The 24,309-nt window shown below is 43.1% G+C and overlaps 1 protein-coding gene across 11 annotated transcripts in view; it reads right to left on the bottom strand.

Moving 5' to 3' along the window:
* The window catches only part of MACF1 (microtubule actin crosslinking factor 1), a 341,652-nt gene that overhangs the window by 258,055 nt on the left and 59,288 nt on the right, over window positions 1-24,309 (bottom strand). The window contains exon 1 of one of the 11 annotated variants that reach the window (XM_060019787.1): window positions 21,741-22,099. The exons of the other annotated variants lie outside the window; for them this stretch is intronic. Coding sequence (XP_059875770.1) covers window positions 21,741-21,792 — 52 coding nt within the window. The 5' untranslated portion in view covers window positions 21,793-22,099. Of the gene's footprint in view, window positions 1-21,740; window positions 22,100-24,309 lie in introns of those variants that run through there. 11 annotated transcript variants of the gene reach the window in all.

Genomic DNA, 24,309 nt, shown 5'->3' with positions numbered 1-24,309 from the left:
ATCAGCAGTCATTTCCCATTCCACCCTCCCCTAACCCCTGGCAACCACTAATCTACTTCTTTCTCAATGAATCTGCCTACTCTGTAAATGGAGTCATACAATATGTGGTCTTTTGCGTCAGGCTTCTTTTGCTTAGCAGAACGTTTTCAAGTTGGCTCCTTTCTCTTAGCGTATTTTCAAGTGTGATCCACGTTAGCACCAATTAGTACTTCATTCCTTTTTATTGATGAATAATATTCCATTGTATGGATATGCCATATTTTGCTTATCCATTCATCAGTTGATGGATATGTGGGTTGTTTCCATTTTTTTAGCTATTATGAATAATGCTGCTATGAGCATTTGTGTACAAGTTTTGTCAGATATACATTTTCATTTCTCTTGGACATATACTTAGTAGAATTGCTGGATCATTTGGCAACTCTGTCTTTAACTTTTTGAGGAAACACCAAATTGTTTTCCAAAGCAGCTACACCGTTTTACATTCCCACCAGCAATGTATGAGGGTTCCAATTTCTCCACATCCTCTCTGTGTCTTTTTGATTATAGTAACCATTCTAGTGTGTATGAAGTGGTACCTCACAGCAGCTTTGACTTGCATTTCCCTAATGACTGATGATGTTGAGCATCTTTTCACGTGCTTATTGGCCATTTATATATCTTCTTTGGAGAAATGTCTACTCAAATCTCATGCCCGTTTGTGATTAAATTATTTTTCTTCCTACTGCTAAGTTCTAAGAGGACTTAATATATTTTAGATGTAAGTCCCGTATTATATATATGATTCACAAATATCTTCTCTCATTCTGTGGGGTGTCTTTTCACTCTCCTAATAGTATCCTTTGAAGCACAAAAGTTTTTAATTTTGACCAAATCTGATTTATCTACTTTTTTCTTCTGTTGCTTGTGCTTTTGGTGTCATAGTCAAGAAACCATTGCTTAATCCAAGGTCACAAGGATTTATTATTAAATTTTCTTCTAACGGTTTTATAGTTTTAGCTCTTACACATAGGTCTATGAGCCATTTCAACTTAACTTTTGTACATCGTATGAGGTACGGGTCCAACTTCATTTTTTTACATATGGATATCCATTTGTCCCAGTATAATTTGTTGAAAAGAGAATTCTTCCCACATTGAACTGTCTTGGGCACTTCTGTCAAAAATCAATTGACCATAAATGTAGGGGGTTATTTTTAGATTCTCAATTCTATTCCATTGATCTAAATCTCTATTCTTATACCATTACCACACTGTCTTAATTACTGTAGTTTTGGAGTAAGTTTTCAAATTTGGAAGTGTGAGTCCTCCAATTTGTTCCTCTTTTTTCAAGATTATTTTGGCTCTTACGGGTCCCTTGCATTTCCATATGAATTTTAAGATCAGCTTGCCAATTTCTGCAAAAAAAAAAAAGCCAGCAGGGATTTTGGTAGGGATTGATTGATCTGTAGATCAATCTGGGGAGTACTGCCATCTTAACAATATTAAGTCGTCCGATTCATGAACGTATAAAATAAAAAGGAATCTTAGCCACTGTTTTCTGATACTTTGAGACAAAACTACTCAAATTTCCTTATACTTTATCAAACATTAAATATACTGGAGACACTTGATTTTGAAGATTCCTCCCCAAAAGAAGTGATATGCTATGCTGCGGAACAACTAAGCCCGTGAACCACAACTACAGAGCCTGTGCTCTAGAGCCCGCGAGCCACAACTACTGAAGCCCGCGCGCATAGAGCTCATGCTCCGCAACAAGAGAGGCCACTGCAATGAGAAGCCCACGCACCGCAACGAAGAGCAGCCCCGCTCACCACAACTAGAGAAAGCCCACACACAGCAACGAAGACCCAACACAGCCAAAAAATAAAATAAAATAAGACAATATTAAATAAATAAATACAAGTGATATGCTAAAAGATACTGATTAAAGCCACAACATGTCTTTTATATTGCAAAGCAACATATTACGCCGTATAACAAGTTTCCAAGACAGCTGAGCACCCAAAGTCCTAAGACCTAGAGACTTAGCCAAGCATACTAGTGCTGAAAGGAACAGCAAAGGCCCTGTGCTCTGCCGGGCCCCACTGGCCTTGGCTCATTCCACTTCAGTAAAGGAAAAAGGATGGAATAACCATGAGCCACTTCTCCACCACAAATGCCTCAAATATGACAAAATAAAAAGTGTTCAGAAATTAACATCTTCCTTTATACAAATTGGCCACAAATCATTCCTGAGAGAAATAAACCTCTGCATCAGTATTAGAGTAGGAAAACTGAAATTTTATATAAAATGGACTCGAATGTAGCAATCCAGTTGGAAGAAGAGAAGCAATCATAGTAAGTCTTAATTCTACATTTATATATAAACTCTTGTCCCTTAAATTTGTTTATTTAGAGTGGCTGAGGAGGGGGAGGTGATGAAGATTATGGGGAGGGGGGCTAAAGGCCCTCTTAGCTCTCCTTTGGGTTGCTACTACACTTGCCAGACAGGAATAAAGGCAAAGAATAACATAACTTCATATTACAATATATAAACTATACAATTACATGTAGTTAAATAGGCAAAAAGCTAATCAAAGGCAATCTAAACCCTACCATCAACTCTCACCTCTCCAGTCACACAGCAAAACTCCTACTTTTTTTCTTTTTCTTGGCCGCCTGGCATGTGGGATCTTAGTTCCCCAACCAGGGATCGAACCCACAACCCTGCAGTGGAAGCGTGGAGTTCTTAACCACTGGACTGCCAGGGAAGTCCCACAAAGCTCCTACTTTCAAACACAATTAAACGCCTACTGTGTGTGCCAGACAATGATCTTTACATACATAACTCTAATCCTAATTCCTACTCTTTCAGGTAGGAATTATCACGCCCATTTTATAGAAGAGGAAACTGAGATTTACAGAGATAAAGTAACTTGCTCAGGATTATACAGCTAATAAGTAGCAGAGCTGGGATTCAAACCCAGGCATCTTCAATTCCTTATCTGGTGCTTTTCCCACTAGTCCAGTGGCTTTCCAAATATCCCAATCACCTATCTGTGCTTTATCCTAAGACCTTCAAGGAAGAGAAGACACAGAAGGGAGTCCCACTCCAACTGTTCTGGGTGAAACTGGTTTTCCCAGACCAATTAAAGCAACATAGGGGAGGTAGGGAAAGAGGCAGAGGTGAAGTGGGGTGAGAGAGAAGGGGAGAGGGGGAAGGGGGAAGGGGAAGAGGGAGAAATATGACCAAAGACAAAGATGGACATCAGTAAAGATGTATGTGTGGGAGTTCCCCTTACAGCTAAAAATGAAACTGAATAAGGGCAGACAAACTTTGGCCAACAAAGATGACCTCAGTCAAACTTTCTTTCCTGATGATTTCCATTTCTCCCCTGTAAACAGGAGTTAAAATATCACTTAATCACTGCTTAATTATTCTCCACAAGTTCACTGCGCTTTAACTCCTTATATTCTGACAGTCTCCAGCATGCTCCTCAAACATCCAGGAAGGGAACTAAAGAAACCATCAAGAGATGGCTAAAGCTGACAAGAAAGCAGAAGGAAACTTTCAACAAGCGTAAGACTCCAAAACCACTTTACCAAGCCGGAAGTATTAGATTAAGCTCACAGGCCACCTGTTCCTTCAGCTTTCCAATCTGACACCTACTTCATGCCATGGCGTGGCTCATGCAGGGATGCCATGAGTGAGACGCCAGACCAGATTTCACTCTGAGGGCCAGGGCTTTAAGACCGCTGGAATGTGCCCCATAAAGATGTGGGTCGTCTGGGCAGCTGAAAGCCCCCAAGGGAATTCAGTAAGGACAACTGCTTTCCCTCAGCCTGAGGTTATTAGTTTAAAAATAAATCTTGGTGACCCTCATGCCTTAAGAATCATTTGGGAAAGAATGTTGTTGAATCCAGCAACTATTTGTCCCGTTAGGGTGAATGAAAGAGAGGGGAAAAAGAGAAATGTTCTTGCCACCCCTCTCAAGGAGTCTGATAGGACACAAAGATGAGGGAAATCCCCAGTTGGCTTCCCCAAGAACAAAGGCTTATGGACTACAGTGTATTTCTATATTTCTTATATTTGCAGATTTTAGGAAGGATGTTCATACACGTGCGGATACTAAGATTATGTTCAGTATATAAAGTATTTTTTAAAGGAAACACTACAGTGTAACTGTAAGGCAGTACGCTGGCAGGCCCCTGCGGACTGCCTGTCTTACTGAGGACAGGGGTACAACCTTAGGCCTCATGCTCCTCTCCTGGAATTTGTAAACAGAAGGCAGACGGGAATAACTGTTTCCCTGACAGCCTAGGTTCTGCGGAAATCCCCTTCTCAAAGATTCCCATTTCTCAACTTGATTAAAATAACTACCACCCAGATTCTTGGAAATTGCCATTTTCCTTATTCAACTGGGAGCTTTATCACTATGGCAGTGCAGCTTTTCCTTTGAGCCAAATAGCTAAAGGATTTTAGCATTATTCTCACCCAAATACTTCTGAAGACTTGAAGGTCAGTGAGAACAGCCTAAGGGTACTTCAGAAGGCAATGGCTCTCCCATTCACACAGCGGCAGGTGGAGATAGCAAAGTAAACAGTGCACAGAGCAGAACTGAGACTGTTCCACAAAGTCACGTCTTGGAGCTCTCTGACAGAAGGCTGCATTACGGATGCCAATCAGAAACTGGGCATGGGCCGTGCACCTACCTTCCTCTACATGACCAAACACTCCCACCACCACCACCAGCCCCCTCTCGGTGAACAACAAAAATGTTAAGCATGTCACATGGAGTGGTTCCTGGGCCCCTCTTTGATGTTCCCTTCTTGAACAGCAAAATGATGACAGCCAGAGCCTGACACAGTTATTTGTACATTAGTCATCAATCTGGAAAACTCCTGTAGTATAAGAAACCCCATTAGGTGGTCCAACACCAGAGGCTCCACAAGTCTATCACAGCTGTTGAAGTTTTTGTTTTATTGGAGGGTTTAGTTGCTCATCTTTTTGTTTTGTTTTTAGTTTTAACAGTTTTTCTGGGACAAAGAAGAAAGGTAGGTACCTGGCTGAAAATAACCCATTTTCCTTCCTTAGGATTGAGAAAACAAGGACTACAGCTTTGAACTTTGTTACAATGTGATGTTTTGAACCAACAAAACTGAAGGAGCTGGGCAAACTCACAATGGATGGCTGGGGCAGGGTTGCAAAGGTCAGAACAACTGTATGCTCCTCCCAGCCAGAAGCTCCTGCTGCCTCAGTGTCTGAACACACTGCATAAACTTCTCCCGGGCCTGACTGACTGCTTGATTTACATGAAGCAAGGGTTATCTTTTGCAAATCATTTTTCTCATTAGTTATTTTTTTCTGATAGCCACCCCCCTGACCCTCCGCTCAAAAGAAATAGTTAAAAAAAATTTTTTTTTTTAGAAAGTACTTAGCTTAATACTTACCAGTAGAAAGGGGGAGGAAAGGGTATAAAGAACTCCATTTTCTCCACCTAACCTTTTCACTGAGTAAATACAACCGGCCCTTGAGACCCTGTGAAACCCTACCTTGCCCTATTTGAGTACTAAACTAGCATTCAGTACCTTATATTTTCAGGTTTTTTCAAGGTCCCAATGAACAGCAATTCCATCTCCTCCAGTTCTGTGACCAAATCAGGACAAGAGAAATTACAGCCTCGCTGAGCTCTCTCTCTAAATACACATACTACCTTCTTCCCTCAAGTTGAACCAAGGGACCATGAGCCCCTTGAAAGCAGGGACTGTGTATTCTCAACACCTAGTCATGCACCTTGCAAAGAGCGGAATTCAACAAATGTTTGTTGACTTTGACTATCCTTCTGTGTGCCAGCTGATTCCCTACACAAACCCTCGCCCTCCTGGAACTATGGTCACCAAACTCCCTTGTCTCAAACCTCTATGCCCGTGACAGTGATTCCCAGTCCTAGAAGTCATAACACAGCTCTAAGTTTTTGTCAAGAGATGCCACATAATTCTCAAATAGATCCTTGACAAGGAACTAAATGTAATCCTCTTGAAGTTCATATTATCTAGCATTTTTGTTAAGGAAAGGAACTGAAATAAAATTAAACAAAAGAAAAGAAGTCACAATCCCCCAAAGGCTGGGAGAAGGAAAAAAAAACAGTTACAAAGGACTGCTCCCATCCAAGGCTTCAAAGGCAAGCAATGTGATTAGGGGAAAAGGAATTCAATTCCAAGTCAGGAACCTGGGTCATGACTTTAGCTTGTCAATAATCAGCTGTGTGACTTGGGGAAAGTGTCCTTTGACTTCTCTAGGTGGGCTGCATTCGTCATCTATCTCTTCATGATACTATGATTTGGGGGTTGATCCATGAACCAACTAATCATCTAGAGCTAAAACAGTGATGCACAGTAGGTATAACAAGAATTCATTTCTAACTGGCCTAACACAAGCAGAAATTTTCTATTGAAGAATGACCCAAAGGGAGAAGAAAATGAAGGAAAGAAAGGGCCTTATATGCAAGGGGTAAGAACTGTAAGTTAGCAGAGGACCAGAGCGGAGGACAGTGGAAGCTATGACTACAGAATTAAATGAAGACTGTTAGAGGCCTTCCCCTCCCACTCGCGCTCTCTCCCCCAAACCCCCTTTAAAGAATCCTGAACACTGAAAATAATTAAGAAATGCAACAAGCAGCCACACAGATAAGCATTTTGGATGAGAAGAATGCAGAGAGCTATAAAACATGTTTAGAAGAAGAAAATAAAGATTTAAAAAGTGAAATAAGAAAAACAGAAAGCACAAAAGGATACTGGAGAATCTCAACACACTTGCACTGAACTACAGAAACTTGACGAGAGAGAGAAAAATAATTTAAACACGTGCAGAGGTTTACTCACAACTCCATTCAATGAGGTTTCACACCAAGGTGAGGTTATGTACAAGGTGAACATGAGGTGACAGGACTTGAATCTGAGACATCAGCAAGTCTTGGCTCCAGTGTACCTCTCACATTATGAGCACCTTGAATCCTGAATATAATTCTAGTGTTTGAGAACACTTATCCTTTCATATAAATTTCCCCGATTGCAGGCCAACTACTTCATATGGTGTTCCAACTCTCCTGGCATGTATACAAAACCAGGTTTATATACTTGGATTTATGGATCGTTTGAGATATTTTTCAAGGATAATTTTGATTATTTGGGACTTTCACTTTATGTGCTAACTTTAGAAACAAACCTCCTGCAAGAGGTGAGATGAGACTTCACCTTGAGGGATGGGGTGGGGGGGGGCCCAGACATGGAAATCCTTCCTAAAAGCTAAAGGCAATACAGACAAGGGCAAGAAAGAGACAACAAACGTAAATTTCTGTGTCACTACCTTAGCCACCCCCAGCCATCTGGGAAAGGAGGTGGTAGCTTTATAAAACAGCTCAGAGGCTTAGGGTGAGTCATTCAGCGGGTCGCTTACTTACTTACGGCCAGGGAAATGCAGTGGCCAGGCACTTTCTCGGAGCCTCCATTAATGACACTCCCAGACCTGGTACTGAAGTCACTGGGACCAGCCCAGCCCTGAGGATGCCCCCTTTCCCTACTAACATGCCTCCTGCTTCTCCCACTGCTGTATATTTGAAAGACCAGAGGCCCCTCCTCTTTAGCTTAGTTCAGGCTCTCCTGGGGCACAAGAAACCTCACTATCCTCAGTCAAAGACCAAGAAAGAAAGTCATTACCTGCTTTAGTCATGACCCACTCCCACCCAACAAACAGGAAATGCTTTTGCCAAAGAATAGTAAGTTCCTCCTAATGAAATGGATTCCCTTACTGACATTCAATTAAGGACACACTGAGCCTCTAAGAAGTGTCCACAGAGAATAAATCTTTCCCTTTGACTGATAAAAAGATCATGCCCAAGGGGAATGTTTGCTTCCTTTTCACTCTAAAAAGACAAAGGCCTGACTCTGACAGCCCTAGGAAGCCACAGCTGGAATCAGGAAAATAAAGCTACACTCAGCATTTGATACAGATAGGAGTAATAGTATTTACTGAGATAGTTGTTGATATTTATTGAGCACTTACTATGTGCCAAGCACTGTTCTAAGTACTTTCTACATATTACCTCATTCAATCCTCATTAAAACTCTATGAAAATAGCACTATTATAATCCTCAATTTGTAGCTGAGAAACTCACCTAAAGAGAAAGGTTAAATAACTTGCCCACGGTCACACTAAGTGATAGAGTGGGATTCAAGGACGTCTGTATGGTAGGTCCTTGGGGAACTACTGTTTTGGATGGATTTCATAAAAGACAGGAAGAAAGGCTAGTAAAAGCAATCACCAAAAATTGGACTGACTTTATTCTTTTCTTTTTTTTTTTTAAATCTCTTCACAAATGGGTGGCAGAGCATGATTAAGTCTCTCCTGGTTCTATTTAGCTATCTTTCCTTCCCCCAAGCACAGCACCTTCAGAGGCTCTGAAGTCTTCTCACAGCAGCTTAAGGAAAAAAAAAAAAAGAGAGAGAGAAGACAGCCTTAATCAAAAGCCCTTTTCTTCTGGCAAACAAAAGCCCTTGGTATTTCCACAGACAGACTGGTTATTCTTAACCCTAACCAAAGATTCTTTGGCAGAGAAAGAAATATGAAAATGTTAGGCTCGTTGGAATGGCTTGTGCTTTGGGCTTTTGTGTCCCACTCAGTAAAGCCAGCCCACTGAAACACAAACACAGCAGCCCCTCAGCAACTCTAGGTCAATTCCCTTAACTCCATGGTGTAGGGGGAGAGACAGCAGAGTCTCTATTCCTGGTGGTCTAACTCCTTTCTCCTCTACCTGAGAAGGAATGTTCAACAGTTTTAAAAGTACACTAGGAAAATTGCATCTGAAGATACAGACACATAATGGATCAAGTTCTGACAGTGAAAGAAATGCAACACGTGGTAGGTGCAAGGGGCAGGGATTAGGCCTAACTCCGGCCCTCTCACCAACCTCTGTGCTTCTCACCCCAAGTCAACAACAATTCAGAGTTTTAGCACTTTCTTAAGTGTAACTGTTAAGATCTGGCAATTCAGTGCTTTCTCTACTTACACTGGATTTTAAAGACATAGTGTGGCCCTAAATGGCCTTAAGTGGTAGACATTTTCCCAGCAGGGTAAAGAGAAATTAAGACTGTTTTATAAAATGGGTCAGTAAGGAAATAAAAAGGAGTGGGGGGACAGTCTGCCAGAAGACAAGAGGGTCTCGGCAGCACTAATCCCAGAGCTATCTGGGCTAAACTCAGAATTGACACTCCAGCCCCCATGCTTTGCATGAACATGGTAACTTCACTGTAACGAAGTGCCTGAAGCCTTTAGACCCAGGCAACAGCACCTTCCCCTTGCTGCTTTGCCAGGATATTGTGAATAAAACCACTCTGAGGCCACAGGCCCAATGGCACATCTCCTAGCAGCCAGGTCTCTGTCACAATGGGGAAAAAGAGTAGCTGTGTATGAGGAGTCCCAGCCTGGCTGTAAAATCCCCCGGAGGAAGCATTCCCAAACCTTGAGGTGTTAAACCAAGAGGTAATAAGGTCCTGTGTGGCTCAGGACTCTGAATCCTGATTGCCCTGAAAGCAGGTCCAGCATCTTGCTCCCAGGCAGGACCAAAGGCCTATAGAGTAAAAGGTACTGCCTGGCCAGGCTCAAACCACTGGCAAGCTTCAAATGTCTGGCATATAGTAGGCTCTCAAATATTTGTTGAATGAATAAATTAATAAGACATTTCATCTTCAACTGCTACTCAGTTCCTTCCTACACCCAAGGGGGTGGAGGGAGCGTCAGAGAAGAATTCTAGACAGTACGGGGAAAAAAAAACCAAAAAACTTGCTTTTCCCTGCCATTCCCTGGCGATCAAGCTCTTCTGTTGCAAAGTATAATGCTCCCTTCTGTATAAAAATCATTTCTCTCCTGTTCTCCCTGAGAGTTGGCTAAGAGGCCACACTATCCTAATCGATGACAACGGTTCTTGTGTAGCTGGTGTGCAACATACAGAGTCCTCTGAAAGAAGGCAGAGCACAGTCAGGGAGACGTCCATTGCAGCAGTTCTGATAACAGCAACAACTTGGAAACAATCCAAATATTCAACATTTAACATAATGGCTAAGTGAAACCATTATCAACATTATAATGTAAAATTATAATGACTATAAGGAAATACTAAAAAAATCCTTATAATGTCACATGAAAAAGGCATATATATATATATATATATATATACAACTAACTGAAAGAAGCCAAATATAAAAGGCCACCTGTTATATGATTCCACTTACACAAAATATCAAGAACAGGCAAGTGAACAAGCAGATTAGTGGCTGCCAGGGGTTGGGGGAGGGGAGGGGAGGGGAGGGGAGGGGAGGGGAGGGGAGGGGAGGGGAGGGGAGGGGAGTGACTGCCTAATGGGTATGGGATTTCCATTTGGGGTCATGAAAAAGTTCTGCAACTAGGTAGTCACGATGGTTGTTCAACACTGTAAATGTACTTAATGTCAATGAATTGTACACTTTAAAACTGTTACAATGGTAAATTTTATGTCATGAGTATTTTACCATAATAAAAAAACTGGATTGAAAAAAAATGTATATAGAGACCAGCATCATAATTATGTAAAAGTAAATATGGATCAGAAAGGAACACTGACAAGTCCCAACATCTGTTAAATTAAAGTGGGACTTCGCTGATGTTAAATGATAAATAAAAATCAGGAAAGGAAAATAAAAATGCCCGAAGCATACAGCCAGCCCTAAAGCCACAATCACAAACCTGCAAACAAGTGCCTACCCAAGTGTGGGACAAGTTCCACAGCTCATCAGGCGCCAAACAGCAGGTGTGTGTGCTATGGGGTGAGGGGGAGAGGTCTCAGGCCCTCTTCAGTCCAGTCCTCTAATCCCCCTTAAAAACACTCCCTAGGGCTGAGAAACCATCTGTTTCAACAAAGCCTAGAGCCCTACGAACATATTAACTCCTTCACTGCTGACCTCTTACAGATGGGCTTCACCCAATATTAAGTGCTTTTCATTAAAAAAAATAAATGCCTCTAAATGTTAGAATATAAGCTTTACCAGGAAAGGGACTTGATCTTGTCTTCTGGTATATCCTTAATACCCAGAATAAATCGATATCAGTGGATACTCAGTAAACTATTTGCTCGATGAATCCATTAAATGCCTCTGTCCTACAATAATTGTTTCATTTAGGCCTTGTTTTCTGAAGTCTCCCTCTTCTTTTCATTTGTCCTCACTTAAAGAGTCTGACCTGGTTTCCTCAAATTCAGTTGACCAACCAGTATTTATCTGCTTATATACAGTGTAACTGGTCTCCTCCCTATGTGGTTTACTGCTGGACCCCTGTGCATAGCCCAGCACACATGGCAGGTGCTCATAAATATTTGTCAACTGAAAGAAGGATTTGCTTTCGGTCACCATGCCTTATAAGTGCTCAGTCTCCTCAAAAGGCTTTCAGTTTCAATAGGCAGACAAAACTAGAGTGTGGGGAAGTGACACATCGACATGGACAATGGTAATCACAGACGTCTTCGAGGAGAAGAAAGACCTGCAGTGAGGCTTGAAGGAATGGATGGATTTCAGAGAAGTAGAAAGAACCAGGACACTCCAGGTAAAGAGAACCACACAGAAAGGGCAGGAGGAGATGAGGAGGCGGATCTGTCTGGGGCTAAAGGTGTTCCAGGAAATCATGTGAGATAAGCCTTGATAAGGAGGAAGGGGGTCAGAGCATAAAAGGTCTGTCTTACTTTGGGTAACAGAAAACAGTAGGAAGTAGCTGGCAGTGTTAACTGGAAGGGAGAGACAGGACACAGGAAACAAAATACGAGGCTGTCACAGTAATTCAGGCGTGAGGTAATGAGTGACCGGACAAGAGTCTTGGCAAAGGGAATGGGGAGGAAAGGGCAAATTTAGGAGAAATTCTGAAGAAACAAAAGAACTCGATGACAGAATGAAAATGGGGGTTGATGAAGAGAGAAGAGTCAAAGATGTCTCCAGGGCTTCTGATCTCAGAGACTAGAGAATGTGGGCACAGTTGTCAAAATGGGGAAGAAGGGGGGAAACCAAGCTGAGTTCGAAGCAGTATCCAAGTATGGATGTCCTGTACGCAATTGGAAAAAGAGAGATTAAAACACTGAGAGATTTTTATACACATAATGGAATATTATTCAGCCTTTAAAAAGAAGTAAATTCTTCATATGCTAAACACGGATGAACCTTAAGGATGTTCTGCTAAATGAAATAAGCCCGTCACAGGAGGACAAATGCTGCATGATTCCACTTCTATGAGGTCTGACTACTTTAAGAAGCAGAAAGTAGAATGGTGGTTGCCAGGGGCTGGGGGGATGGGGAAATGGGAAGTTACTGTTCAACCAGTACAGAGTTTCAGTCCTGCAAGATGAAAAAGTTCTAGAGATCTCCTGTACAACAAATGTTCATACAGTTAATAAAAATTTCTTAAGAGGGTGGATTTCATGTTCAATGGTCTTTACTACAATTTTTTTAAAATTTTTAATTGAGAGATTTTAAACAGTAAAGACAGATATGGGAGTTTGCAATTTAAGAGAAAAGCTGGAGTCAGAAGAAATGGCTAGAGAAAGAAAAGAAGGTCAAGAGCAGCCTACTAATAACGCCAGCTGTGTTTGCTATGTGTTTACGTGCCAGCCTTGTTAGGAGCTTTTCCTATGCCATTACTTTAGCCCTCATAATTTTATGTGGGAGATATTATTATCCCTGTTTTACAGATGAGAAAAATGAAGCTCAGAGAAAGCGAGTAGCTTGTCTAAGTCACTCACCTGGTAAACATAGAAAGTAACCCAACCTAGCCTGGATCCAAAGCCCACGTTCTTCCCACCTCCCCACACTGCCTCACCCCTTAGGAAACTATGAGAGTGAGTCAGAAGAAGGAAAAGATCCAGCAAAGGCAGACAAACAGCAATCAGGTAGGTAAAGGAAAACCAAGAAATGCCCTCGTTGAAGCTAACAGAATATTTTAAATAGGCAGGGATGTGATCAACAGTGTCAAACGCCAACACTCAACATAGAACGACGTCAACACGTGAAATCTCTCTGTAGAGTCATGTAAAGATGGAGCCCTGGGCCAGGTACTGCAGCCCAGAGAATTTCCAAGAAACAAAAGTCCTACCCAGACCTAAATGGGCCTCTTCTCTCCCTCTTATCACTGACAGACACCTGGGGCTGCTGGTCTCAGCTACTGCACAGGCCTCATGCCAAGGTGCATCATCTGACCAGTCCCAGGAAATATCAACCCAAACACAGAACATTGCACAACCCGGGGTCGGGTTCAACTTGAGCTGTGGGGAAAGTGGATCTCCACTCAGGCTATAGTTCAACAAAAATTCGTTTGTTTCTAAAACCAAACTCTCTTTTAGAAGAATTTCACATGCCTGCTCTCTTTATTTCTTCTCTTATACTAGACAAATAAAATCAGGTACATACAGCCCTACTTTAGCTGCAGCCTTACCTCCCTATAAATGACCTTTCATTCTGCCGCCAGAGTTATACTTCTCCCCCACCAAAAAAACTCCTGTTTGTATCATTCCTTTGCCTTAAAAATACTGAGTGCCCCCTACTACCTACATTATTCCTTAGCCTTTTATAACAGAGGCTCAACTTTCCATTCCAACAACTACCCATTCTCTCCAGCTTCCTACTTCATAACACTTCTCACCTTCCCCAGAGGAAACAGAGACCTTCATGAGTCTATTCCTTTGCACACCCTGTTGTCTTCCCAGAATACCTTTTCTTCCTTTTTGACTGGCAAACTCTATCTAAGTTCAAGATTCAGCTTAAATACCAACTCCACTGTAAAGTCTTCCCAATCCCCCACCATCTGCCCCTAGTAATCACTCCACCTCTGTCCTCACAGCACTTTGTTCATATTTCTATAATAGCACCGGCCACAAATGTATTTATATATCTCTATCCCCACTAGGCTGTGTATAGGACTGACTACCCCTCAAGAACAGGGACTGTCATTTATCTTCATATCCCCAATGCCTTGTACAGGGCCCGGCACAGAGAAGGTTCTCAACGAAAGGAAGGAAGGAGACGGATATGGGGGCTTCGAGTGAAAGAGACAGGAAGCATGAAACATTATCAGCGAGTGAAATAGTTAATTGATAACAAATTGTAAAAAATGATCTTCCACATCAAAATATTCCAAAATACATCAAACCAGGAAGTCTAAAAGGTTCCTGCCACCCCACAATGAGCAAAGGACGCTGTTTAGCAACTGGTATTCATTCAGAGGGACCATCCCCACAGTTGTTGTAACGAGGAACATACACAGTTAGGACAACTAGCCTGGGGTTTCTCTAGGAGAGTAGCCAAAAGAAACTGTGGCAGAATAGTGCAGACAAGAGCCTTACCTTTCAGAACTGCCTACTTCAAAAAAACACAAGACCAAGGATGGGGGGGAAATGATCATTTATTCTTTGTTAGCATATAGGCTCACTCTTTAAGAAAGAGGAAGAATGTAACACTCATCCCCTGTTGTAACCAAACAAAAAGCTCCATCCCACCACAGAACTAACCCACACATTTGACAGTCTAGAGTACTAACCATTACACCATGGAACCCCATATTCCCCACACATTTCAAACCAGCACAGAATGCCCCTCTCCAGCCCAGTGACAATCAGTAAGCCTAAAAATATACAATTAAGGAGGGGATAAACATTAACAGTACAAAACTGCCAAGCATCCAAAAAGTATAGGATGTACTGAGGGTCTAGGAGGTGTAAAAGGTGTTGGCAGGCCTCACCCCAGAAGCATGCACACTCCTGAATTCCTTGCAAAGGAGAGAACCAACCCATTGGGACAGGCTTGCTTAAGGGCTCTGGGAATGGGAGAGGCAGGCAGTTCTAACTGGGAAGGATGCAATCCTGGGGGTGACTCAAGCCATTTTCCACCATCCTGGATGCTGTTGGGATGTTCTTATTGACCCCGGCACACAAAGCCCCACACATGTCTTCCTTCTCTCAGTCCTCAAGCTAATCTCCAAACACCGTCTATCCAGTCTATCATCAGCTGGAAAACCCCACATTGTCTGCTGCAGGATGTCAACTCCAAGTCAGAAACAAGACTGTACTCTCATCATGTCCATAATAATAACCCTAAGGGCTGTCAGTCCCAAGTAACAGAAGGCAGTGTGCACTCGACTGCAACATGTTGATTTAAACACACAGCACCATTTCCATTTCTTCCAGAGGCAGACACCTACCATATGCAAGCGTGACGAGACAGTAGAATTTGTCAGCCTATTATATCAGGTTAAGCTGGCGCAATTTACTAGGTAGATAGATGCTAGCTCAGTAACAACAGCAAAAGAAAAAGAGAATCTCAACCTTGTACCAATCTGGGGTTCCAATGTGGGATCTCTATACAGCACTGATTAGGTCATTCTTGGTACTACAGTTTCCAGATCAACATTATGGATCTCTCCTGATAGAAAAGGAAAAGGTACTACGGTGGGGAGAATCAATGAAGCCATTTTTCAATGAAGGCTGGAGCTGCTGGGGAAAAAGCTTCAGAGTAAGACAGTGCAGTGATGTGATGATGACATGTGGGAGCTGCTGACTAAGTGAAAGAGACGCTTGGCACGTGTCCCATGATGAAATTAACTGGATAATAAAACAACTGAACCAGCTGGCCACTAAGCCAGAAGACGGGGCTGTCCCCGGAGGGCAAGGGCCGAGAGCTATCAGAAAGGTATTCAAAGGGTTACAGGTAACCTCAGTAGCTTTTAAAGGTGAAATAAAGTTAAAAACCAACATCCAGAGCTCTGAATATATGTATTAAGACCAGTAATTCCACTTCTAGAAATCTATCCAAAAAACATAATCAGAGATGCACAGAAAAGTTTATTTACAAGGATGTTCATTATCATATTATAGCACTGAAAAATTAGCAATGTACACGCCCCACAACTGGGGGACGTTAAATAAATGACCCTTACATTTGATGAAATTCCACACAGCTGTTAAGAAATGATATTGCAGACAAACAGTTAAAGTCATTAAAAAAATGCTCACAAAATAATAAAGGGCAAGACAGAACTAAACTACAATGATAACAAATATATACAAACACAACATTATATATAGAGAGAGATAGAAAAAGACTTGATGAAAATACGATAGAATAGGAACATAGTGATCTTTGGGTTGTAGGATTTTGGTAATTTGGGTGTTTTGTTTTTCTACTCTTTCTATAAGGACAAAATACCACATCTATTTAATTGCGGGGGGAGGGGCGGGGGGAATCTAAGTTGTTTTTCCTAGGGTTCTTTATTAGTCACACTGAAGAGGGGAGAAAAGTCCCCCACAAAAGGCCACTTTGGGAGGGCACATGTCAGGATGTGAGGGCTTGTCCTGCTAGCCCAGATGTGCCAACTTGGAACAGGCTTCCAGGCTGGTCAACTGAGTGGATGTCCAAAGTAAAGCTGTAAGATAATGAGAAAGATGACTTGGCAAACACATCAGAACTAAGAGAACCAAAAATGAGCATGCCTCCTTAGGAGTCACCTAGTTCACTTATTCAACAACGTTGCCACTGCCCAAAATATACCTGGAACCCCTCTTTTGGAAGTGCCTACAGACTAGTAGTACCATCTTTCCAATGTCCTCCAGAGCAGTACATTTCATTCTTTGAGACTGGAGTTAATGTTTCAAAGAGCCAATCTTGGATAATATCATTTTTTAAAATTTATTTATTTATTTTTATATTTATTCGTGGCGGTGTTGGGTCTTCGTTTCTGTGCAAGGGCTTTCTCTAGTTGCGGCAAGCGGGGGCCACTCTTCATCACGGTGCACAGGCCTCTCACTATCGCAGCCTCTCTTGTTGCGGAGCACAGGCTCCAGACGCGCAGGCTCAGTAGTTGTGGCTCACGGGCCTAGTTGCTCCGCAGCATGTGGGATGTTCCCGGACCAGGGCTCGAACCCCTGTCCCCTGCATTGGCAGGCAGATTCTCAACCACTGCACCACCAGGAAAGCACCAGATAATATCATGTTTTGACCAAAAATTAGGTACGACTGTAAAATGAGTATGGAATTTCTTATGGGCATCACAATCTGGCACTGAAGAGAAAAACTACAAAAAGGATTTTATAAATATATAGAGCATGGGCACCATTGTCAGAGTTATTTTGGTATTTTTCTTTTTTAAAACTGTCTTTGGTGACTACTGAAGGACATTTGGATACATGAGTTTAGTGTAATTCAGTTCTCCAAATGTTTCTTTCATGCCTAATATATGCCAGGCACTACACTGGGTCAGAAAGATACAAGAATAAATGAGACACAGTTCCCACCTTTAGCAACAGTATAGCTAACATCTCCTGGGATCTTAATCTGTGCTATATGTTATTACATTTACTGTCTCATTTAACTGGTGAGATAAATTCTATTATCATCCCCACCTTACAAATGAAAAAAAAAACTGAGGCTTACAGAAGTTACAGGAAACTTGCCCAAGAAGTAAAGACTAGCAGGAAAAATCAAATGTTTAATAAAGTAACTATACCATAATGTGATATCCTTAAAGTAAGTATGTTTAAAGTGCTATAGTAACACAGATGAGAAAGAGAGAATAAATTATATGTGGAACTGCAAACAAAACAAAACAAACAAACAAAAAACCATGGGGGGGGGGTAGTAAGATTGAGCTAGGCACTAAAGGATAATAGAAGTTTGACACAAGGAGAAAAGGACAGTGGTCTTCCAGGCAGAGGGAACAGGACAGTATATATATGCAAAGGAAGAGAAGGGTGAAAGTACATGGGTATGTTGGGGTACATTTGCTTTAAAAAGTCAGCTATTATCCCACAGACCTATCACAAACTTTTCTTAGCAAAGGCTAGAGAACCACTTTCTCATTACTCAACCTCACCTACCTCTCTGCCTCCCTAATTAATCCCTAATTACCAGCCACAGCACAGGCCTGGGCTCTGCCAAAGGGCGGGACCTGGGCCAACAGTTCAACCTGTCGTGCCCACAAAAGTGGTGCATCTAGGCAGAAATCATTCAACAGCTGTGGGTGCTGGCGAGCTTGACAAGTAAAGGTCAAAGCCTTCCAGAGGAAACAGCAGCAACGGAATATACTGCACCTCAATCCTGGCATCAAAGCATCAAAGAGTCACAGGAAATTGGAGACAGGAACTTCAAGACTTACACAATGTCTCTATTCTCCCACAGGGCTCCCTTCAACAGTTACCCACTGGATGGAGGAGTGGCGGCAAGCTGAACCATGTCAAGAAAAGCAAAGTCAGTAACTAAACAAAGAGGGGAGCCAATTACCTGCTTCCGTCAGGCCCTCCAGAATACACAAAGGTACAGGTGAAATGAAGAAGGGGAGTAGCTATTCACCATAATCAGGGGACAGTGGGTGAAACTCAACCCAGAGGAGAGTTTGACAAAGGCCACAGTTTGTGTCTAAATGTTGGCCTGTCAACTCAGAGTTGGGGGAATACTTATCTAACACCTGTAGCAATGTTCCAGAAATGATTATAAGGACTAAACCAAAACAACTACATGCCCTCGTTACGGGCACCTCTCCCACCCGAAAAAGAGTCAGGTTCTGAGAGACAAGGGAGTTAATCAGATGCTTTCTTTGAGTGAACAGGACAAACTGCTGTATATTATACATTTTATGCCAAAAAGACTATTATATAGTGTATATATGTGAATGAAGGATTAGAAGACAGAACACAGCTCAAGGAGGCTAGTGTGGAGAGAGAAGATCTATTGCCCTCACTCCAAAGCACCATACTGCTGCTGTCCCTCAGAGGAAGGTACCAAGTGTGTTGGTACCCAGTCAGACTTGGGTATTCTCCCTACTTCATATGGTCCCCAGTATCAGACAGCTATACAATATAGCCATCTTGGCTGCTATACTCCCAGGCACTGTCATCTCCTTAGCAGGACAGATGACCCTGTTCTCGGGCCAGCCAAGCTTTGGTTATACCACTGTAAAGGGCCTATGTTATGGGAATATTATAAGCGCTGCATGGATTAATACAGGGAAGTGCTTAGAACAGTTCCTAGCCCATAACTAACATTTGCTGAGTGCATAATATTTTTAAGAATATCACTAGTGCTGCTGTCTTCCAGTCTCAACAATCAGTGAGATCAAGTAAGACCTGGAACCAAACATGTGGATGGGTGACTAGGGCTACAACTCCTCAGTCAGAAGGTGCCCTGATCCAGCTCATCCTGGACCAGTGCAGGCACAAGACTCACTGTGATTCAAAGAAGTCTGAGGGAGGAACAGGAGAAAGAAGAGGCAGAACATTTCGTAAATTCCAAGCACATACCAGACACTGAACTAAGTGCATATGTCTTCTTACTTAGTGTCCACTGCAGTAAGTGTTCTGAGTTCACCTTAGACGTGCAGAGCCAAAATAACACGGCAGAGAGCCCCAGTGTCTGGGTAGGAAGAGTGGAGTGGGAGCTGCTGCTGTTGTGGTCATTTCTCTTCTCTGATTTCAGCCCCATACAGGACACTCACTATGACAGGGTACATCTAGTCTGTCACTCATTCATTCCTAGCCATGTTATTCATTCATTCCTAGTAAAAACAGGGCAAAGGAGAAAAACAAACAAACTTTATCGGTGAACTGAGAAAACAAATGATTGCCAAGCTGGTTTCAATATAACGTCTTCCAAAAGCAAAAATATATATGTAGGGTGTAACTTCAAACCTCTACAGCCCTGAGAAGATCAAATCAAGAGCTACTTGTTCCATTAGTCCCCTGAGAAAGTCAGGAGAGTTACAGGAAACTGGGGACCAAAACAACTCCTATTTAGGGAGTAAACATCCCATGCATGTTTTATGGGAGGAGAACAAGAAGTGCCCCCGACCCCTCATACCTGCACTTTGTTCCTGAAGCACATACAGCAGAGGAAGACAGAGTTATGAGTGGTATGGTCTCCTGAGAACCTCAGGAATCCACTTAGGTCACTGCTAAACCTGATCCACATAGGCTGTGGCCATCCTATTGTGGTTCACTGCTCCTCTAAACCCTTGAAAAAAGGGGAACCAAAAGGAAAAGTTATATTAACCTCCTATAGTTTCCACCCACCGTCAATACGTCTTGAGAAAGTTCTGGCCTTTTATCAGAAGAATGACAGTAAGGATAACAGGGAATAAAACTAAATTAAGGAGATCAGCGTCCAAGGAGAGGCCTAGGATTCCTACTCTGAGGCTTTTCCTCTCCTGAAGGAATATGCAGGTTAATTAAGTTTGATAACCCTTCCATGAGTTTTGTAAACACAGGGGAAAAAAGGCTCCTGCTGTTGGGTGGGCTTCATGCCCAGGAATATAGAAGGATCCCCTAAGACAGGAAAGAGGGCAAGAAAAGGGGCTCTTGTATGGGACAAGGGTACAGTCCTGCACCTTCACACAGACCGCAACAAGGCCCAGGAACTGGAAGAGTCACTGAGAAGCGCCACTGTTTTCTGTCCCCACCTGCCACCTCTTCCCAATGAGTCTGGATAAAGCAGTTCAGACTCTTCCTGTCCTCTCAACACTTCCTTTGACAGGGAAGCAACAGTTGATGTTGCTCATTCTTGCTGAGACCTGTCTGATGTGTGATGAGCTGAGCTTGAACAGCCCTCAACCTAAAAGCGACAGGCTCCAGCTGTCAGAAGTTCTGGAAAAAATGTTTGTATGGCATGCGGGGAGAGACAAGGGAAGAGAAGATAGAGATCAATGGAACAATACTTTTTAGTTGTATCTCCCTTTGTAGCAAACAAAGCTCTTCATGTATATGTTCTCTTAGAAACTGTCCTTCTACAGATAATGAAAGAAAGTAAAGTATCTATAGACCCCGGCAGGATGTGAATCCAGATCGCCTGCCATTCCCCTCAACCCTGAAGGAAGCAACTTTACCCTTTTCCTCTATTTCCCCTGACTCTCTCCACACCCCATGGTCACTCTGGATCCAGAACCCTGACTGCCAATGGAAGAGGGATGGTTTCAGCACCTTCCTAAGAGTGGAAATAAAACTACCTCTTAATAAGAAAAAGGGAAGTAAAAAGAGTTCATTCATTTTCCTCCTTAATAGCCAAAAAGAGTCTTGCATTATCATACCTGGGAGCATTTTTCTCATATGTTATATAATGAGTGAAAAGTCTGCCAACCATGCAAAGCAAACACTAATCCCCTTAAATACTATTTTAGTAAAAAGCTGTCCCCTTTAAAGTCACTGATTTACCCTTTACAGTGGCGTCTCTACCCTATCAACCTGCATTCCTCCTCCCCTCCACAACCATTCCCGACTCCCTGTTCTCTCCAGATGGGGCTCTGACTCACTGTAGACACAGGCAAGTGGAAAATCTGGCCCAAGAACCCCAGCTACACCTAGGTGAGGCCGCAGGGCCCAAAGCAGGAGCCCTCCACCCACCCTGCCGGGAGCGCCCTGAGCGCTGCTGAGTTCAAGGGGCCGAACGTGGCTTCAGTGCCCATTCAAGCAAAAGAACAGGCTGCGGCTGGAGCAGCTGAGAGGATTCCCTCCCGTCACCCACTACTGCGTTTACAAACTCTATCCCTTCTATGTAATTGCCCAAACACAGAAAAAACTATGGCCAGCTCTGAGTCAGAGGCCTTTCTAAGCCCCTAGGGATTGATGGAGAGTAAAGATCCCATACAACACACACCACAGCAAGTGTTCACACAAACAGCAAGGACAAAAGGCAGGGAGCCAGAAGCCCTGGAATACCTCTCAGGTTGTTGAGCCCCTCCAGGAACTTCTGGTACTTGTAAGCGTTCATGCCCCGGGCCTAGCTGTGTTGGCTCAGTGGCTGGAAGTAGGCACCATGGCACAGTGACAGCTGAGAAGGGAGAGCTCCACTGCCGTCTCCTAGCCCCCAAGAACTGGACTTTGACCACACTTGCAAGTGACGTCACCAGAGGAGCCTCATTACATTACAGCCCTTTGTGCGCCCTCATTTGTTGCAATGAGCGGAAATACCTCCCCAGGAGAGGCCAGCCCCTCCTTTGTGCAAGTCGGGAGACCGCAGCAGCCCCTGCCTATCATCTGCCACCTCATCTGCTACCTTCTCTTTAGACCCCAGCCCAGGCTCCACTGGGATTACTGCTCCTCTGGTTTAAACTCTAGGGAGAGAGGCTTCAATGCTTCTCAGGACACCAGTTAGGGGCTCATCTAACATCTGAGAATGAACCTTTTAAAGGGCCACACTCACGACAAGAATGTCACAACATGAGTTCCTGGGCAAATATCACATGGCAATGAGAAAGGTTTTACAAAATAAACAACTAACTCTGCACTCTGCTCACAGCAGTCACGTTTACAGACTGGAATACAGCTACACACGGAGGAGACACTGCATATGAACACAGTCCAGAGAGAAGCGGAAACTGTTCTGGGACGCCACGCCCCAAATGCTAAAAGCCCAATTCAGGGAGGCAAGATCTTCCCCAAAAGCAACAAGGGAGAAAATGCAGCCCAGACACCATCTGCACTCTCCCCATTCTGGGGGACTGTTTCACTCACCTAATTTGTTTTTAGTTTGCTTTAGTGATGTCAGTAGCTGATGCAAATTTCCTTCTACTCCATCAGCCTCAAAAAGATGACTAACCCCACAACTGTCACAGGCTCTGAGGATAAGCTACACAGATTACAATTAGAGGAAAAAATTAGCAAATTTCTTCAAATTCCTTACCATCTTTAAATTTCTTAGCATCTTTGTTGTAAGGCGAAGTAGTTCATCTGCATTGTTATATTCGTCTTTGAAAATGTTTTTATGAAAGTTAACATGTTAACATACATATGAAAGTATGTAATTTTCATTTACAGATGAGAAAATACACAGAGGTTAAGCAAACTATCCAAAAGTCACACATCAGGCCAATAAGACAGCATGATAAGAACATACATTTCCCAAACCTGAGCTAAGTGTCCACGAGCAACAACCAAGTCAGACTCCACTGAACAGCCCCTCATAAGAAAGACACCCCTCTCCCAGGCCTGAAGTTTTTCAGAGTAACCTGCCAGGCAGGCTGCCATTCAGTGACCTGGAAGAACTCACAGTGTGCCAAATACAATGTTCCACAGAACTCCCAATGATGCAGGCTGGATGCAGGTGGAGAAACTGCATATAAGTAGCATTGTGAAAACAAAGAGAAAAGGGAGTATGTCTACTTGAAAAGATCAGGCTAAATAAAATTAACAGCTACTAAGATAACGGAAAGGGAAAATCTCTGGATAATAAAAATAACCAACCCAAGCTTTTGTGCCTTCCAATGCTACTAGTCAGTCAACAGTGCCAACAAGGTAGCCAGCCACTGTGCAGATCTTGAGTGTTAGGAGTCACGGGGCACACAACACATGGTTTCTTTTCTAAAAGAACCATTTAATGGGCAAGGTTAAAAGGGAGTTTGAGGGCTTCCCTGGTGGCGCGGTGGTTGCGAGTCCGCCTGCCGATGCAGGGGACACAGGTTCGTGCCCCGGTCTGGGAAGATCCCACATGCCGCGGAGCGGCTGGGCCCGTGAGCCATGGCCGCTGAGCCTGCGCGTCCGGAGCCTGTGCTCCGCAGCAGGAGAGGCCACAACAGTGAGAGGCCCACGTACCGCAAAAAAAAAAAAAGGGGGGGGGGCGAGTTTGAGGGCTTCCCTGGTGGCACAGTGGTTAAGAGTCCACCTGCCGATGCAGGGGACATGGGTTCGTGCCCCGGTCTGGGAAGGTCCCACATGCCGCGGAGCAGCTGGGCCCGTGAGCCATGGCCGCTGAGCCTTTGTGTCCGGAGGCTGTGCTCCGCAACGGGAGAGGCCACAACAGTGAGAAGCCCGCGTACCGAAAAAAAAAAAGGGGGAGTTTGATGCTTACAGAGCATAACAGACAGTGGGAAACAGTAAACACATACACGCACGACACCAAATATAGATTCTACAACATACTACTGTGAGACTCAAAGTGTCTTTGAGGTCACCTAGTCCAACAGACCAGGTGCCTTGGATTCCTAATCTGTGAAATGAAGCTGTGGATGAGAAAGTCAAACATTAAATGACAGTTCAGATCACATATGTCTGTTTCCTGTCTTTATTCTACTATTTCCCCTGGAAGAGTATGGATAAGAGAGCACAGTGGAAATAACTTTGGTTACAGAGTCAAGATACCTGGATTCCAGAGTTTATCTCTAGATCCAACTTTGCTGTTAACTATGTGAGCAGGAGCTCCAAATTCCTATAAAATGCTAGTTCTTGTTTTGTTTTGTTTTAGGCCACAAACTCCAGTCAGAATATGATGAAAACTAAAGATACTCTCCCC

This window comes from Delphinus delphis, chromosome 1 (assembly GCF_949987515.2).
Source record: "Delphinus delphis chromosome 1, mDelDel1.2, whole genome shotgun sequence".
Taxonomy (NCBI): domain Eukaryota; kingdom Metazoa; phylum Chordata; class Mammalia; order Artiodactyla; family Delphinidae; genus Delphinus; species Delphinus delphis.
The sequence above is the reverse complement of the archived record's forward strand: the minus strand, read 5'-3'. Positions and strand labels throughout refer to the sequence as shown.